Source organism: Anthonomus grandis, unplaced genomic scaffold, assembly GCF_022605725.1.
Source record: "Anthonomus grandis grandis unplaced genomic scaffold, icAntGran1.3 ctg00000699.1, whole genome shotgun sequence".
Taxonomy (NCBI): domain Eukaryota; kingdom Metazoa; phylum Arthropoda; class Insecta; order Coleoptera; family Curculionidae; genus Anthonomus; species Anthonomus grandis.
In genome coordinates, this window is record NW_026088576.1 from 17917 (window position 1) to 35812 (window position 17896).

Sequence of the window (17896 nt, forward strand, 5' to 3'; positions counted from 1 at the left end):
GAGATAGGTTGAATCTGGATAGAACTGTTTATGAGGCATTCATGCATCATTCCTTGGTGATTCTTTTAGTCTCTACTATTGAAGCTTTAGAGTTAGGTCTTTATAAGGAAATAATCCACATCCACAATAGTAAAGAGAATGGTTCAGATACAGTCTTGGAAGGCGAGTTAAGAGACATTCAGGGAGTAACCATTTTAAAGCTATTGCCTGACATCTAATGTTTAATATGAATAAAGTAAATTATAAAAGAGACTTTTTTGTTAGAACAGTAATGGAAGTTACATGCTTCCTTAAAAAGTGTAAGATGTACAAATAAATTTTACTGTCCATGGATTACCCTAACATAAAACTAGAAAACTCTCCTTGAGAGAAATAACTAAATATTTTCTTAGTTATCTACAGAAAATGAACTTTTTACGACCAGGCGTTACTTTAAGAACCCCTATATATTTTATTTAATTTTTCAACTAGGCAAGGCAGTAGAAACAGTCGTCTAATAGGAACACTCTTCTTGGGAAATTTTTTATCTTTAATAAAATTTGTAGCTGAATAATTTCCTAATCGTCTACAGTTTGTTTTATTTTCTAGGTGTATTGGTTTTCGAGAAAATGCACTTTATAGGACCAGGAGTTACTCTAGGAACCCCTATATATTTAGTTTAATTTTTCAACTAGGCAAGGCAGTAGAAACAGTCGTATAATAGGAAAACTCTTCTTGGGAAATTTTTTATATTAAATAAAGTTTGTAGCTGAATATTTTCTCAATGATCTACAGTTTGTTTGATTTGCCTATGTGTATTGGTTTTCCAGAAAATAAATTTTTAGTATTAAATATAGCTCTAGGAACCCCTATATATTTTATTTTATTTTCAACTAGACTAGGCTACACACAAACTCGGATAATAGAGAAATTCTCTTGGGAACATTTTTTAACTTCAATCAAACTTTTAGCTGAATAATTTCCTAATTATCTACAGTTTGTTTTATTTTGCTAAGTGTGTTAGTTTTCCAGAAAATGAATTTTTTAGAACCAGGAATAGCTCTAGGAACCCCTATATCTTTTATTTCATTTTCAACTAGACTAGGCTACTGAAAAACTCGGATAATAGGTAAACTCTTTTTGGAAACTTTTTTTATCTTTAACAGAATTTGTAGCTGAATAATTTCCTAATCGTCTACAGTTTGTTTTATTTTTCTAGGTGTATTGGTTTTCGAGAAAATGCACTTTATAGGACCAGGAGTTACTCTAGGAACCCCTATATATTTTATTTATTTTTTCAACTAGACAAGGCAGTAGAAACAGTCGTCTAATAGGAAAACTCTTCTTGGGAAATTTTTTATATTAAATAAAGTTTGTAGCTGAATATTTTCTCAATGATCTACAGTGTGTTTCATTTGGCTATGTGTATTGGTTTTCCAGAAAATAAATTTTTTAGTATTAAATATAGCTCTAAAAACCCCTATATATTTTATTTTATTTTCAACTAGACTAGGCTACACAAAAACTCGGATAATAGAGAAATTCTCTTGGGAACATTTTTTAACTTCAATCAAACTTGTAGCTGAATAATTTCCTAATCATCTACAGTTTGTTTTATTTTGCTAAGTGTGTTGGTTTTACAGAAAATGAATTTTTTAGAACCAGGAATAGCTCTAGGAACCCCTATATATTTTATTTTATTTTTAACTAGACTAGGCTACTCAAAAACTTGGATAATAGGTAAACTCTTTTTGAAAACTTTTTTTATCTTTAATAAAATTTGTAGCTGAATAATTTCCTAATCGTCTACAGTTTGTTTTATTTTTCTAGGTGTATTAGTTTTCGAGAAAATGCACTTTATAGGACCAGGAGTTACTCTAGGAACCCCTATATATTTTATTTATTTTTTCAACTAGACAAGGCAGTAGAAACACTCGTATAATAAGAAAACTCTCTTTGAGAAATTTTTTATGTTAATTATAATTAGTTGCTGAATATGTTCCTAATGATCTACAGTTTGTTTTATTTGCCTATGTGTAGGGTAGAGTGCTTCAAGAGTGCGCACTTAAGGTTTAATCAGGTAAAAAACCCAAACGAATTGCGTTGAAAATATATATTTTTTTATTTATGACTGTTGATACTTAAATAACAAAATAAGGTATAATTCGCAAAACTAAACATCAGTACTTCAACAGAAAAAATGAAACTTAAAAAAAAGTGATTTTGCGCACTCTTATAAACCCGCTTTTTAAGAGTACGCACGCAATTTTATGAACATAGGTCACATATATAAGATCCAGAACTCTCGTAGGCACTGCATTTTTCATGCCACCATTCAGCACACAATATGCACTCAATCCAGTCTTCTGTAACAGGTTCTTTAAATGTTTCGTTGCACCCTGGACAGCTCCACATTTTCTTATGAGGCGGTGATTTTGGCTTCTTCAAAACAGCTTTTCCATTTTTCGGCGTCTTCTTTGCCTGTCTGAGGTTCACAGCGCATTTTCTTTTTAAACTCTCTTCCGAAAGCTCTTGTGGTGGTGGTAGGTTATCGCCCATGTCTGGTTTGACTATGGGTTTCGGTTTTTTTTCTCTTTTTTTTCAATTAGTTGGTCCTTATATGGGGAGCTGGTGATAATTTCCGACTTTTTGCTTCTGCGACTCGTTGACCTGAACGTAATTGATTTGGGTAATGGAGAAATTAATATCTAATCTTTCAGTCCATTTAAGAGCAATATCTGTTGATGCATTTGACATACAAAGCTCTAAAATTTTATACCTAAAAAATTCACTCAGCTAAAGTGACCTTGCATGTCTGTTTCTTTTTTGCAAAGTTCCAATTTTTTTCAGATATTTTCGAAATTATTTGTGATTTTTTTATAAGAGCCTCACTTAAAGATGTGGTTGTTCAAGGTTTACATTTTAAGGTATTTACAATTTTTGTACCTCAAATAGTTTTGAAAGCAAAGGCATTTTTGTAAATCAGCCAATTTGAACTTTTGAGGAAAAACAATTTGATATACATTTCTTAGTATAACTTCACAACCACTAAAGATAATTTAAAAAGTCTTTCAGTCCAGTACAGAGTAAAGTGCTTTTCATTGAATATCACTTATGATATATTTTTAATCTTACTTTTATGGACTTTACTAAAAATGTTCATGCTTAAAAAATATGTGTAATTTTTTTTAAGCATTTGAAGTCATTAAGCGATACGGTATGGTGTGAGCAAGCAATAATTATAATGGTGAAAATACACCAAGCGCATGCATGTTTTCTGGCCAAAAAAAGAGAATACGCCCAGGATTTCTGGGAAAATACAATCGTTCATTTTTCTTTCATTTATTATAACATTAAAAATAAATTGTGTCTCTCAGTACATTCACCTACTGTTGATCCATTAAATAAGTTCAAAAGCAAATTTTAATGGGTTCCCTATCCAAGAAAAAAGGACATCGTATTTCTTGGATAGAGAAGGTGCCAATGCATAGATTTTCATGATTTTTTCAATGGAAGTTTAAAAACATTCCAAAGAATACAATTTTCTCTTTGTAAGAGTAATAAAATTATTACATATGATAGGAAAATAAATAATTTTTTAAAATTATGCAATAAAAATCTGATTAAGTCAAGCTTGATTCAAAAAGGTGACTTTAAGTAGGATTAAACTAAAAACACGAATGAAACTCGTATTAAAATTTAGATAAGAAATATGTACAAAGAATTTACAGGTACCTCAAATTGGCATACTATTGATTTAATAAAAAAGCACAATTAACGTTAAATTATCTATTTACAACAAATTCGTATGATTAACGTCCAATTCCGCCTCAATTAAGGGAAGCGAGGGTGTCAGGTGGATATCCTATTTTCCTGCTAATGTCCGCCGCTGGTGGAATATACTCGCCCGTGGGTTGACAGCCGTTTTCGTCAGCGGTGGTGCACGGTGAATTCTCTACCGTATATAGTCTACCGTCGTATCCTACACAGCAATCTTGACCTACAACGGCAAGAGCTTTATCGGCGGTGTCTTTGTTCTTAATTTCTCCAATTTTGGCGTTTTGCTGTTGATCGCTTTGTCTACATACATGAAAACAAACATTTATTATAAGATACTGTAAGATTTTAATGAGGGTCATTTGTTACTAAAGACTAGGAGAAGGGGTATTACTAATTTGGACTCATAAAACACCATGGATTAAATAACCTTATACATATTTAATATTCACGCAGAAGAAAAGACTGCTGTTGGCTTTAAAATTATTAAAAATAAAATGCGTTTTTAATAATGGGTCTCGCGAATAAAGAAAGTACATAATTTAAATTTGCCGACGTTTCAAGTTGCCTGTAAGGAATTTTTTTACAATTTCTATAAAGGTTATTGAAAAAATAATGACATTTCTTACAGGAAAAAGTAAAATATCGAAATTCTTAATACATAATTTATGTGAAAGGCCAAACATCTATCCAAGACTGATGATTTCGAAATACTGTTTCAACGCAGAAACAAAATAATTTTGGCATTCAAGGAACTATATTAGACCTATTACTCTTTATTATTTATTGAATGAATAGAGTTCCTTAACTTATTTCCAAATGACACCTTAATATCATGTCTTGGAAGTAATAAAAGTTAGAAAACAGAGGCAATGTTGCAAAAGTACAAAAACCTAAGCTTAATAAAGTAAATGTTTTCTTTTGTATTTACTATTACTATTATTTTAGTGTGATATAAACTTAAATGCATTAAACACTAAAGTAAACTTCATAAAACTTCAGTTCTTTTCTAAGGCTTCCTATCTTAAAATAAATGAAATGTTATTAAACTGACCCGTTGGCAGCGTTAGCTTGAACCTTAATATTCAGAACCTGAGCGAATTCGGCACTGGAAGCACCTCTGGCACCCTGGTAATTCAAAGAAAGGACGGCATTTGCACTAATTGGGGACAAAAAGATGTTTTCCTGAGGCTTCGCGTCTGCGGCCAAAACGCTCTGTAATTTCTGAGTGAAATCGCTGTTACCTTGCAGTAAATCTCGAAGGGCCGTGCTCACCAGGTTCGGAGTTATAATTGTCAAAAGTAAACGAAGGAGGAGTAAAAGACCTGAAAAGAACATTATTAGTTTGTGAGATCCAAAATTCTATAGCATAAATCTTCCACGTCTAATAAATTTAATTAAATATTTTTAAAATGATTGAATTTGGAAGTTGGGGGTTATATATCATACCAAAAAGATACAGCATACCGTTAAGCTTTGTTTTGTAGTAGAATTTAAGTCCTTGCAGTAGTTTCAAAACGATTGAAAATTCAGATCGAAATTAATTACTTTTAAATTAAATAATTAAAATATCAGCCATCAGTAGGTAATTAGCTTGAACAATAACTAATAAACTCATAAGTTTAACAATACTAATAAAAAAAAGAAACCATTCAATTTTTTTTAATGTATTTAACTATAAATAAAAAACAATTAGTAAAAATACAAAGGTAAAATAATTTATGAAAACCGATAACTTTTTGTATCACATTGCCTTATCGAGTTTATTAATTAGAATTTTGATTATTCCTATTTCCCAATTAAAATATAAGGTTTTATTTCCTATTCAAAAGGTGGGAAGGAATTAATCAACATTTTTGCTGGTTTTTCATTGCTAAAACATTCAACTTATGATGATAGATAATGAACTCATTTTGTGGTCCGCCACCATAAATATTTCCAGCAACTAATAAAAAAGAGACTAACTACTTCATAAGATATTTGATACTCATTTTTGTTTATAGCGAGTCAGGTATAGTGATGGGCAAAACCAGTACAATTGGTTGTACTAGCACACATCGTACAGTACACCAAATTGTGCCGTACAATGTGAGCCGTACAATTGTACGACGTCCGACGGAACCAGCGCGAGCGACGATATCGCGTCACTCGCGTCGGATCCTCGGATCTCGGATAGACACACAAACAAATTTGATTTATGGCCCTTAGGTATTTTATTTTATTGCCCTTTTGTGCCTTAAGCCTTTCTTTTTTGTTTAGCTAGGTGGTATGGGTTGTTTTTTATTAGTTTTTTGGTAGTTAGGTCATGTGATTATGTGATGTGTGATGACACATCGATAAAGAATAATATTCCTTGTTTAGTTTTGGTTTTAGTACCGTGATAATCGTGTTACAGATACAGACATAATCGTAGCGTGACCTGCCTGTATTTAGTGTATTTAATTAAAAAAATACGTATCTATTTTAGATTTTAGTAGTGGTCAGTGCCCAAAATAAAGGGAGTAATGAGTGGTGTACCCAATAACACAAAACGAGAAAGTTCGGTATGGTCTTATTTCAAGGAAGTTGTTGAAAGAAAATCTGCGAAATGTAATTTTTGTTCCCAAATGTTGTCAATTAAAGGAGGTTTTACTAATACGCTTACAAGGCATCTTAAAAGTAAGCATATACATGCATACAACGAAGAAAGTTCCAGAAGAGATGTATGTAAAATAAACAATGCCCGGTCTTCAATTCCAAGCCCTACTCCTACTGAGAAGACAACTTCAACAGTTTTGTATGAAATAAATGAAGGTTCATCAACATCAACAGCTACAATTACAAAAAACCCGTTGAGTGCAAATAAAAAAAAGAGAATTCAAAAGTAACACAATATTTTCCCAAGCCAATTAGCACTAAAAAAACAAATGAGTTTAACGAGTTATTAGTGAGAACAATTGTGAAAGATTATCTGCCGTTTCAAATAGTGGAAAGTCAAAATTTAAAAAAAATCATAACAGCATTGAATCCAAGTTACCAGATGCCTTCAAGAAAAACTGTTTCCACAGTTGTTATACCGCAAATGCATAATATAAAAAAAGAAGAAGTGGTTCATAACCTTAAATCATCCAACGCTATTTGTTGGACCACAGATAGCTGGACATCGGTGGCAAACGAAAATTATGTTTCGGTAACAGCTCATGGAATAAATGAGGATCATAAAAATGTAACATTTCTGTTAGAATGCTACAATTATTCTGATAGTCATACAGCAGACAATGTGGCAAGCGAGCTTCAAACAATAGCTCGAAAATGGAAAATTTTTGAAAAAATTGAAGCAGTTACTACTGACAATGCTGCCAATATAATTGCCGCCATAAGACAGACATCCTGTTCGCTCACGCACTAAATTTGATGGTTCAAACTGCAATGGAAGAAGTAAAGGAAATCCAAACCAAAGTGAAGAAGAATTTTTCAAAAGAAGTCCAAAGGCAACTGCTCTCCTAAAATCAATGCAGGAACAAATGGGAAATTCAGTATTAAATCTCAAACAGGATGTAATTACCAGATGAAACTCAACATATGATATGTTTAAGAGGATTTTGGAGACTAGAGAATCTTTAATTTCAACAATTGCCATTAACTATTGTAAAATATCCTAAAGTAATTTAATATATTTAATGAACGTAAATTTTATAAATACCCTGTATTCGTTTAAAAGTGTCTCAATCGCCCGAGAATTATCTTATATCCATTAAAATCTATACCCTAAATTTAAATAATATAAGCAGAGATTGAGAGAGACCCAGAAAAAGTAAAAGAGGCAGTGAGTGCTAGTATTTCGGCTTGTAAAGAGCCATGTATATAGAGTGGTCATAGTTGACCAGGTGTGGTGGTGTTTGTCTACTAGGTGGATATTAGAATGGTTGTGGTTGTTTTGTGCACAAGTTAATCATGTCGACATGTGAGTAATATTTTATATTGTTGTTATAAGTCCATGGCTAGAGTTTTATGGTATACCAGAGTTTGTCGCTGTTTAGCGAGGTATTACCAGGTTGTGGTCGATTGTGTAGCAATAGACAGGGATGCCCTCTGAGCGCGCAGTTCCTTTGAGTTTGTCTTGTGAGTTATAGAGGGCCCTCACTTGTCTTCTCGATTGACACATTTGGATTCTAAGATCTCGGTATATGTTATCTTAGTTTCCGAGTGTTAAGATGCTTACTGCTTAGCGGCAGTGGAGCGTCTGGGGTAGCCTTAACTATTTTAGGGGACACTAGCTAGTCGTCGAAGAAAGAAGATACATATATACAGTGCTTTTCTTTGAAGTCCCCCCCCCCCCATTTATTTTTTGAACGGGTCAAAAAAAATTTTTGAAACTTGGCATAAGTAAATTGGTCTATAGATACTATTTTTCACTGTAAACTAGGTAGTTGTAAATTCCAAGATGGCGACTGGGCGACATCTTGAGAAAAAATTTTAAATAGAAAGGGGGGTGGTACCTCATTTTAAAGGTCTCAATGAGTACTTATTAACCCTAAAATATTAGACCCATATCTTAACTCGTTTCAAAATGGCGGCCTAATAAAAAAATATTTTTTTTTATTTTAATGTTTTACATTTTTATGATTTTTGAATAGGTAAAAATCAGTGTACGAAAATAAATGCGTCACTATTTTATTTTGACATAAAAACGACAGTTCTAAATGTCAAAATAACACATAAGCGCCATCTTGAATAAATGCATTAAATAAAAATCTTGTGTTACCTCATTTAAAAAGTTTTATTAAGTACTTTTAATATTTATTACATGGACAATTTTTAAATCCAAAATTCAAAAATTATAAATTATTTGTATATTATTATTAAAAACGTTAATAAAATCGCAACAGTGTATTTTTTTGGCTGTTACTTTTAGACAGGTCAAAACGGAGTCCACCGAGTCCATGAAAAGCACTGTATATATAAATTATTAGCAAACATAAAGTAACTATATTGATGGTTGTTGGCATGACTGAATTAAGGGGACCGAGGTTCCCCGGTGACTAAACTTAACCTTCATTAGATGGGTCAGTACAGTAAATCGTAAATATTTTTGTTTCATGGTATTCTCAATCTCTTGCTGTATACATGGTGGAGCTCGCTGAATGAATTGCATTGTCAATACTCACGTAAGTTTAATTTTAAAAATACCCAAATTTTACACTATCCAACTTTAGCAAATTTGAACAACGAAGAGTACACTGTTTTAGAGAAGTGTTGTGACCTTTTGGGTGTCTTCAAAGATGTCACAGAAGAGATTAGTAGTGAAAAGAAAGTTAGAGCTCCAAAATAATTTTGCTCAGTACCGGTCTAAAAAAGTATTGTGCAAACTATTTAAACAGCAATCCGGATTAACCAGAATTAGTTCGTCGTTTGGGCCAGTCGCTGTTAGTATCCCTTAATAAGAGATTTAGCAATATAGAACAAAACAAAGTTTTTTCTGAAGCTACTTTTCTGGATCCTAGATTCAAAAATCATGGATTTACCAGCAGAACCTGTTTTGAGGCTACAAAAGAGAATATAAAGCGTTATATTACAAACTTGCCCAAAGAAACGAAAGATATAAATACAAATATAGAACCCAATGAAACTTGTGCCGAGGAACCTAAACCATCATCTAAAATATGGGAAGATTTCGATCAAAACTGATTAGTGGTAGTAACCCAAAAGTTTCCAGTCTCATTAAAGTTGAAAAATATATGCAGGAACCACTTTTATTGAGAACCGCAGACCCACTCATATGGAAGAACGCAAATCTGTTTATCCACGTCTCTACGACCTAGCCATGAGAAAACTGTGCGTTGTTGGGACATCCGTTCCAAGGGACATCCGGACAATCATTACTGATCGACGAAACAGACTAAAAGGTGAAAAAGTAAATCAAATTGTTTTTTTAAACGTAAATTTATGAATCCATTTTTATGTTATTTTCATTTTCTTTAGTATTATGTAGTTACTTTCGTTTTCGTATTTTATTACATTAATGTTAATTTATTATATTATTATTAAGAATAAAACATTTATTTTTTACATTTATGCTATAGGTATAAGGAATTACATAGCGTTTCTTCCAAATTTTCTTTATTATTTCGTTTTCATTAAAGTGAATCGTACTTCCCATCTCTAATCAGGTAGAAATCGCCTTTGCAGGCACGGAATTTAATAACGCACTTATGCATTTCGCTTATGTAGTTGCAGTCCGCATTTTGTAATAATAAATAAGTGTTTTGTCAAAATTAAGAGTATTATTAATATTCGGTTTTACCCTGACTACATCAGAAGTGGTTGAACTGTCGGATATCTTTGTGTGGGTGTGTGCAAAATGCCAAAAGTGCATAAAAAGAGTAAGAAGCATTCTTACACGCCTCCTATTTCTAAAAAGGATAAATCTCGATCCAAAGATTCCAGTGGTAGTAGTGATGAAGACAATTGTGTTGGTGATCATCAAAAAGCGCTACCGAAAAAACTGTAAGTCATAAAAACCTTTGTTATGTACCAGAACTCAGTAATCTGCAATCCACTTCCACAAGTAATATTATACGGGAGTTATTCCAGTATTTGACCCGAATATTATGGAAGTTTCGGAGTGGATTAATATAATAGAGTACAATGCAAAAATGTATAAGTGGTCAAATAATTTTATTGTGTATCAAGCATTAAATAAGCTTGTAGAAACTGCCAAAACTTGGTATGATAGTTTTGTACAGTATGAATTAAGATTAAGGAAGTGTTAAATGCAAAAATCATGAAAGCAACTCACTATATGCAAGCCCCGCATTTTTGATAAATAAAGGAGACGGCGCCAAGCGACTGGTAGTTGATTTTCGCTCTATCAACAAAATTACCATAAACGTAAAAGAGATTAAAATATCTTAAATGATGCCTTTAAGTTAACTCATATTATATTTCACCCTCGGAGGCCCAATGCATTTGCAATCGTCGTTCAACAATTTCAGAGAAGATCATTGATAAAATAAATAATATGAATAAAAGGGAAGCACATCCGTGGGACCTTTAAGGAACTCTAGATATTACACAATGATTTGATTCTTTCATCTTTATTTGCCTTGAAGAACTTTCAATTTCACCCTGTTAAAAGCCTTTGCAAAGTCGGTGTAGGTAGCATAGAAGAGCTTTCTTAAATGTAGCAAGATTCTCTTTAGGTATATTCATAATTCATATTATTAACTTACCCATGTTATAAACTCTTATCAAAAGAAACGCCCGAATTATTTATAATAATCGATAACTACACGCTCTTTAGACTAACCGAAATCCAAAAGTGCACTCCATTATATACTTGTATAAAAATCGTAAAACAAAAAAAAATAATATAATGGGTGATAAAAATTCTTCAATGTTGATCGTTGGCGGTTAGTAGGTAACTCTTATTATTGTGTGTTATGAGGGAGCTCTTATCAGCTCGAGCAACTATGACTGATTTTTATATAAGAAAAAAAATACACAGTTTAGAATGCCAATTTGTTGACCCTTGCTTAGATAACACCAGTGGCCTAATACTAATCGGCAATTAGGATGTTTACATAGATTTTTCTGAACCCTGAATTTTACACCTGTAACTGTTGGTAGCTAATAAACATCTTATTGTTATTCACAATGGGAATATTTAAGTTGTTGCAATGTTGTTATTCCTGGAGATGCTTCCCACTTCTTCGTCAAATGGAGGTCGACTGTTTCCAGAATTTAATCCCATGGAGTCATGGAACTTTCTGCTCCAGAAAATGTAATGTCTTTTTGAGGAAAACGAAAAGTAACTTGGTCATGGACTGATTGCATCAACTGCCTGGAACTATACAACCATTATATTATATATTAAAATTGAAAAATCCTTAAACTAGTCCAAAGTGCCGTTATTCTGCTGCAGGACGATTGGACTTGCGCCCACACATAAGAAATACATTAACCAAATACTCTTTAGGTTTATGAAAAAATGTAATAATAATAATTTACATTATGTCTATCTTCCACAAGCTAATTAGATCAAATTGACTTAAATTAAGCACTAACAAGACACGTAATACCTCCGTCCCACTGAGAAAAACAAAAACCACTTAATCCTCTCGAATATTAATATTCAAAATTAGTCAGTTCCTTTAGTAGTGAAGTGTAGTCGGGAAAGTGTTAAGTTCTACATATAAAAAAAGTGTTACAATGTTACCGTCGTTCTTTGGTTTGGCCCTTATTGTGCTTTTTTATGGATATCAACAGTGTTCGGCCGTCAACGATTTCTCAAGCTCCAACTATTTTTGCAAGAAGTTTCATCGGCAGCAGGTCATAGACGATTCGCAAGTAAATAAAACACTTTTTTTTTTATTACATAATATATTTTTATTTAAGTCATACAAATCGTTAATGAACGGAAAATAGTCATTTTATACAGTGAGTGAGTGAGTGCAAAGGTGTACGAGTGCTAGCAACTTGTTTCTGTTCCAGCTGGAAGGCATATGGTACGTCATAGAGAAAATAATTCACATGGAAGACCGGGATTACCGTCTCAACCTGACCACTTGTCCGGTGCTTCATATTTCACGCGATAACGTCGAATCGACCACTTACAACCCGATTTACAAAAACTACGATACGACTTATGGAGCCCAATATCCTCATAGGTTGCCACAACAGGAACCTGAAAATATAAATTTGAGATCCAACCCGACTAATCGGGATTCCACTTTTACCAGTCAGCAAGATTATAATAGACAACTGGATGATTTTGATAGGTAATATGTCGTTTTGCAGTTATTCATCTTATTTGTAAACAATTATTTTAGACGAACAACGTACGATTACGAACGTAGAAGAGCCATGCAAAACGTATATGCACAACTCTACGGAACTAAATATCTGAACCTTTATCTAAGCGATGGTAGAGACACCGTCATCCATCACGTCAGGTATAACAGCAGCGAACCCAGTTATTGGATCATTTCCGGACCAGAATATGGTAAAACTAACTAACAGGATAATTTGATACAATATTTAACCCATCTGATTCTTTCAAAGGTGTTCCAGATAATCTTCAGCACTTTATCGGTAACATGCAAGTATTAAAAGTAGTGGGCAGTCACATGGTGCTAACGGTTTGCAAGCATTTAAAGGAAGTGAAACAACTGTATTCCCTGGTGCTATCCAGGGAGAACTTTTTGTCATCGCAGGACGTTAGTGGGGTACACCGCATGCTTATAAGTCAAGCCTTGAGGACGAATTACGTGGAAAAAACGTGCAGCGGAACGATAGTCGGTAGTTTCAATTGGGGGTTAGGATGTTTGGTTTTCGTTTTTTACTTAATTAAGTTGTAAATTGTTTATTTTTTTTTATTGTTCTTAGGAAGAAATATAGGACTTGTTTTGAAAGTTTTTGGTTTTTTTTTATATGCGTTTTTTTGATAGAAGTTTGTTTTGTTTTGGGGTTTTTTTGACACAAGCGTCATTAATGAAATAACGTATTTAGTGAATTAGACTACATAAGAAAAGTGACATTTCAAGGCGTACCTGAAGAGTAAAAATGCGGTTGAAAGTTACAAAATTTTGGTTTTACCTAGTTTTTCATATGAAATCCCATTTTATATGAAAGATTCATTAACGAGCACAATGAAATTACGTTTCATATATTTTTGGCATGAAACTATCGGGAAACAATGCGTTTTCTTTAAGAGAAACTGTTTAAAAAAAAAAATCAATCCTGTGCGAAAATATGGCCAGGGAAAGCGAACATTTATGATAAGAATATGCGCAAAAATAGGCCCTAACCAAAAGAGCTCTAACAACCCCAATTTTTGCCTCAAAAGCACATTTCTACCATGAAATCGATCCTCAGGAATCGCTTTATAGGAATCTGAAAAAATTGTGACGATATTTTAATTAGTTCCCCAGTTATGACCAAAAATGTCCCCTTATGGATACAAATCTTGACAAGGCAATATGCATTTCAAAAACCTCAAATTCAGGGACTTTAGGATCTTACAGGACTAAACCGTCTCTAACTTAAAAAGTTTTTGAGGTACAAAAATCGTTTTGGTATTAAACTATTTGAAAAAAATGCATTTTCCTTTAAGTGAAACTCTTTTAAAAACAAATATTTTTTTTGCAAAAATATGGGTCGGAAAAGTGAACATTTAGTATAAAAATAAGCGTAAAAATAGGCCCTAACCAAAAGAGCGTTAGCTACCTCAATTTTTGTCTAAGAAGCACGTTTCTACCCTAAAATCGATCCTCAGGAATCCCTTTATAGGACTCTGAAAGAATTGTGACAAACTCCTAATTAGTTCCCAAGTTATGACCAAAAATGTCCCCTAATCGATACAAATCTTGATAAGGCAATATGCGTTTCAAAAACCTCAAATTCAGCGACTTTAGGATCTTGCAGGAATAAACCGTCTCTAACTCAAAAAGTTTTTGAGGCACAAAAATCGTTTTGGTATTAAACTATTGGAAAAAAATGCATTTTCCTTTATGTGACACTCTTTTAAAAATAAATATTTTTTTGCAAAAATATGGACCGAAAAAGTGAACATTTAGTATAAAAATAAGCGAAAAAATAGGTCCTAAACAAGAAATGCCTTAACTACTTCAATTTTTGCCTCAGGAGCACGTTTCTACTGTGAAATCGATCCTCAGGAATCCCTTTATAGGAATCTGAAAGAATTGTGACGAACTTTTAAATGGTTCCCAAGTTATGAGCAAAAATGTTCCCTAATGGATACAAATCTTGATAAGGCAATATGCGTTTCAAAATCCTCAAATTCAGTGAATTTAGGATCTTGTGGGACAAAATCGTCTCTAACTCAAAAAGTTTTTGAGGCACAAAAATCGTTTTGGTATTAAACTATTTGAAAAAAAATGCATTTTCCTTTAAGTGTAACTCTTTTAAACACAAATAATTTTTTTTGTGAAATATGAAGCGGAAAAGCGAACATTTAGTAGAAAAATAAGCGAAAAAATAGGTACTAAGCAAAAAATGCCTTAACTACTTCAATTTTTACCTCAGGAGTACGTTTCTATCCTAAAATCGATCCTCAGGAATCCCTTTGTAGGAATCTGAAAGAATTGTGACGAACTTTTAAATGGTTCCCAAGTTATGAGCAAAAATGTTCCCTAATCGATACAAATCTTGATAAGGCAATATGCGTTTCAAAAACCTCAAATTCGCTGACTTTAGGCTCATGAACGACAAACTTGTCTCTAACTCAAAAAGTTTTTGAGGCACAGAACTCCTTTTGGTATTAAACTATTTGAAAAAAAATGCATTTTCCTTTAAGTGAAACTCTTTTAAAAATAAATAATTTTTTGCAGAAGTATGGACCGGAAAAGTGAACATTTAGTATAAAAATAAGTGCAAAAATAAGCCCTAACCAAAAGAGCTTTAACTACTCCAATAATTGCTTCAGGAGCAAGTTGTTACACTCAAATCAATCCTCAGGAATCCCTTTATACGAATCTAAAAGAATTATGACGGAATTTTAATTAGTTCCCAAGTTATGACCAAAAATATCCCCTAATAGATACAAATTCTTATAAGGCATCTTTATATGCGTTTTAAAAACCTCAAATTCAGCGACTTTAGGATCTTGCAGGAATAAACCGTCTCTAACTCAAAAAGTTTTTGAGGCACAAAAATCGTTTTGGTATTAAACTATTGGAAAAAAATGCATTTTCCTTTATGTGACACTCTTTTAAAAATAAATATTTTTTTGCAAAAATATGGACCGAAAAAGTGAACATTTAGTATAAAAATAAGCGAAAAAATAGGTCCTAAACAAGAAATGCCTTAACTACTTCAATTTTTGCCTCAGGAGCACGTTTCTACTGTGAAATCGATCCTCAGGAATCCCTTTATAGGAATCTGAAAGAATTGTGACGAACTTTTAAATGGTTCCCAAGTTATGAGCAAAAATGTTCCCTAATGGATACAAATCTTGATAAGGCAATATGCGTTTCAAAAACCTCAAATTCGCTGACTTTAGGCTCATGAAGGACAAACTTGTCTCTAACTCAAAAAGTTTTTGAGGCACAGAACTCCTTTTGGTATTAAACTATTTGAAAAAAAATGCATTTTCCTTTAAGTGAAACTCTTTTAAAAATAAATAATTTTTTGCAGAAGTATGGACCGGAAAAGTGAACATTTAGTATAAAAATAAGTGGAAAAATAGGCTCTAACCAAAAGAGCTTTAACTACTCCAATGTTTGCTTCAGGAGCAAGTTTCTACACTCAAATCGATCCTCAGGAATCCCTTTATACGAATCTAAAAGAATTATAACGAAATCTTAATTAGTTCCCAAGTTATGACCAAAAATGTCCCCTAATAGATACAAATTTTTATAAGGCAATATGCGTTTCAAAAACCTCAAATTCAGCGACTTTAGGATCTTGCAGGACTAAACCGTCTCTAACTCAAACAGTTTTTGAGGCACAAAAATCGTTTTGGTATTAAACTATTAGAAAAAAATGCATTTTCCTTAAGTGAAACTCTTAAAAAAAAATTTTTTTTTTGCAAAAATATAGGTCGGAAAAGTGAACATTTAGTATAAAAGTAAGTGCATAAATAGGCCATAATAAAACAGAGCGTTAACTACCTCAATTTTTGCTCCAGAAGCACGTTTCTACCATGAAATCGATCCTGAGGAATCGCTTTATAGGAATCTGAAAGAATTGTGAAGATATTTTAATTAGTTCCCAAGTTATGACCAAAAATGTCCCCTAATGGATACAAATCTTGATAAGGCAATATGCGTTTCAAAAACCTCAAATTCAGCGACTTTAGGATCTTGCGGGACAAAATCGTCTCTAACTCAAAAAGTTTTTAAGGCACAGAATTCCTTTTGGCATTAAACTATTTGAAAAAAAAATGCATTTTCCTTTAATTGAACCTCTTTTAAAAATTAATAATTTTTTGCAAAAATATGGACAGGAAAAGTGAACATTTAGTATAAAAGTAAGTGCATAAATAGGCCATAATAAAACAGAGCGTTAACTACCTCAATTTTTGCTCCAGAAGCACGTTTCTACCATAAAATCGATCCTGAGGAATCGCTTTATAGGAATCTGAAAGAATTCTAACGAACTCTTAATTAGTTCCCAAGTTATGATCAAAAATTCAGTGACTTTTGGATCGTGTGGGACAAAATCGTGTCTAACTCAAAAAGTTTTTGAGGCACAGAACTCGTTTTGGTATTAAACTATTTGAAAAAAAATGCATTTTCCTTTATGTGATACTCTTTTAAAAATAAATAATTTTTTGCAGAAATATGGGTCGGAAAAGTTAACATTTAGTATAAAAATAAGCGTAAAAATAGGCCCTAACAAAAACAGCTCTAACGACCCCAATTTTTATCTCAGACGCATGTTTCTACATTAAAATCGATCCTCAGGAATCCCTTTATAGGAATCTGAAAGAATTGTGACGAACTCTTAATTAGTTCCCAAGTTATGACCAAAAATGTCCCCTAATAGATACAAATTTTGATAAGGCAATATGCGTTTCAAAAACCTCAAATTCAGTGAATCTAGGATCTTGCGGGACAAAATCGTCTCTAACCCAAAAAGTTTTTGAGGCACAAAAATCGTTTTGGTATTAAACTATTCGGAAAAGAACGTTTTTTCTTTAAGTAAAACTCTTTTAAAAAAAATTCAATTTTTTGCAAAAATATTGACAGGAAAATTGAAAAATCACATTTCAAGGTGTAAATCAAGTAAAGACTCAATTTTTCCTGATCTAAACGTTTTTACCATTATGTCGCTAACCTCAGCTATCATATATTATGATATCTTTCTTTCATTGTATATACATACACTTTTTTTGTTGTAGATGCTGGGTATATGGTTCGTAGTCGAAAAAATCAATCATACATACATCGACAACTATATCGGTCGAAATCCCATAATGAGCACATGTCCCATAGTCCATCTGAGTAGCTATCAACCGTATTCAAATGAAGACCTAGACGAGGAGAAATATAGAAGAAAAAGACCAAAATATCCTTCGAATGAACTAAATAGGTGAGTAAGAAATAAGGTGTACATAAAGGTTTCCAATTATTTTAATTAAAGGTTCCAAGAAAACGATAATGGTCTATATAAGGACCCTTACTCTCACGAGATGTGT

At 32.6% G+C, this 17896-nt stretch overlaps 2 protein-coding genes across 2 annotated transcripts; one reads left to right on the top strand and one right to left on the bottom strand.

The window, feature by feature from the left end:
• Window positions 1–3753: 3753 nt before the first annotated feature.
• Window positions 3754–11108, bottom strand: LOC126749759 (serpin B8-like). The gene is made up of 3 exons (XM_050459454.1): window positions 10968–11108; window positions 4811–5081; window positions 3754–4059 (listed from the first exon to the last, which is right to left on the bottom strand). Exons 1-3 carry the CDS (start codon window positions 10969–10971, stop codon window positions 3810–3812), a joined length of 525 nt encoding a protein of 174 aa, XP_050315411.1. The 5' UTR covers window positions 10972–11108; the 3' UTR covers window positions 3754–3809.
• Window positions 11109–11863: 755 nt separating this feature from the next.
• LOC126749758 (uncharacterized) lies at window positions 11864–13149 on the top strand. The gene is made up of 4 exons (XM_050459453.1): window positions 11864–12084; window positions 12229–12515; window positions 12567–12739; window positions 12799–13149. The coding sequence occupies exons 1-4, from the start codon at window positions 11947–11949 to the stop codon at window positions 13092–13094; spliced, it is 894 nt and encodes a 297-aa protein (XP_050315410.1). The 5' UTR covers window positions 11864–11946; the 3' UTR covers window positions 13095–13149.
• Window positions 13150–17896: the final 4747 nt, after the last annotated feature.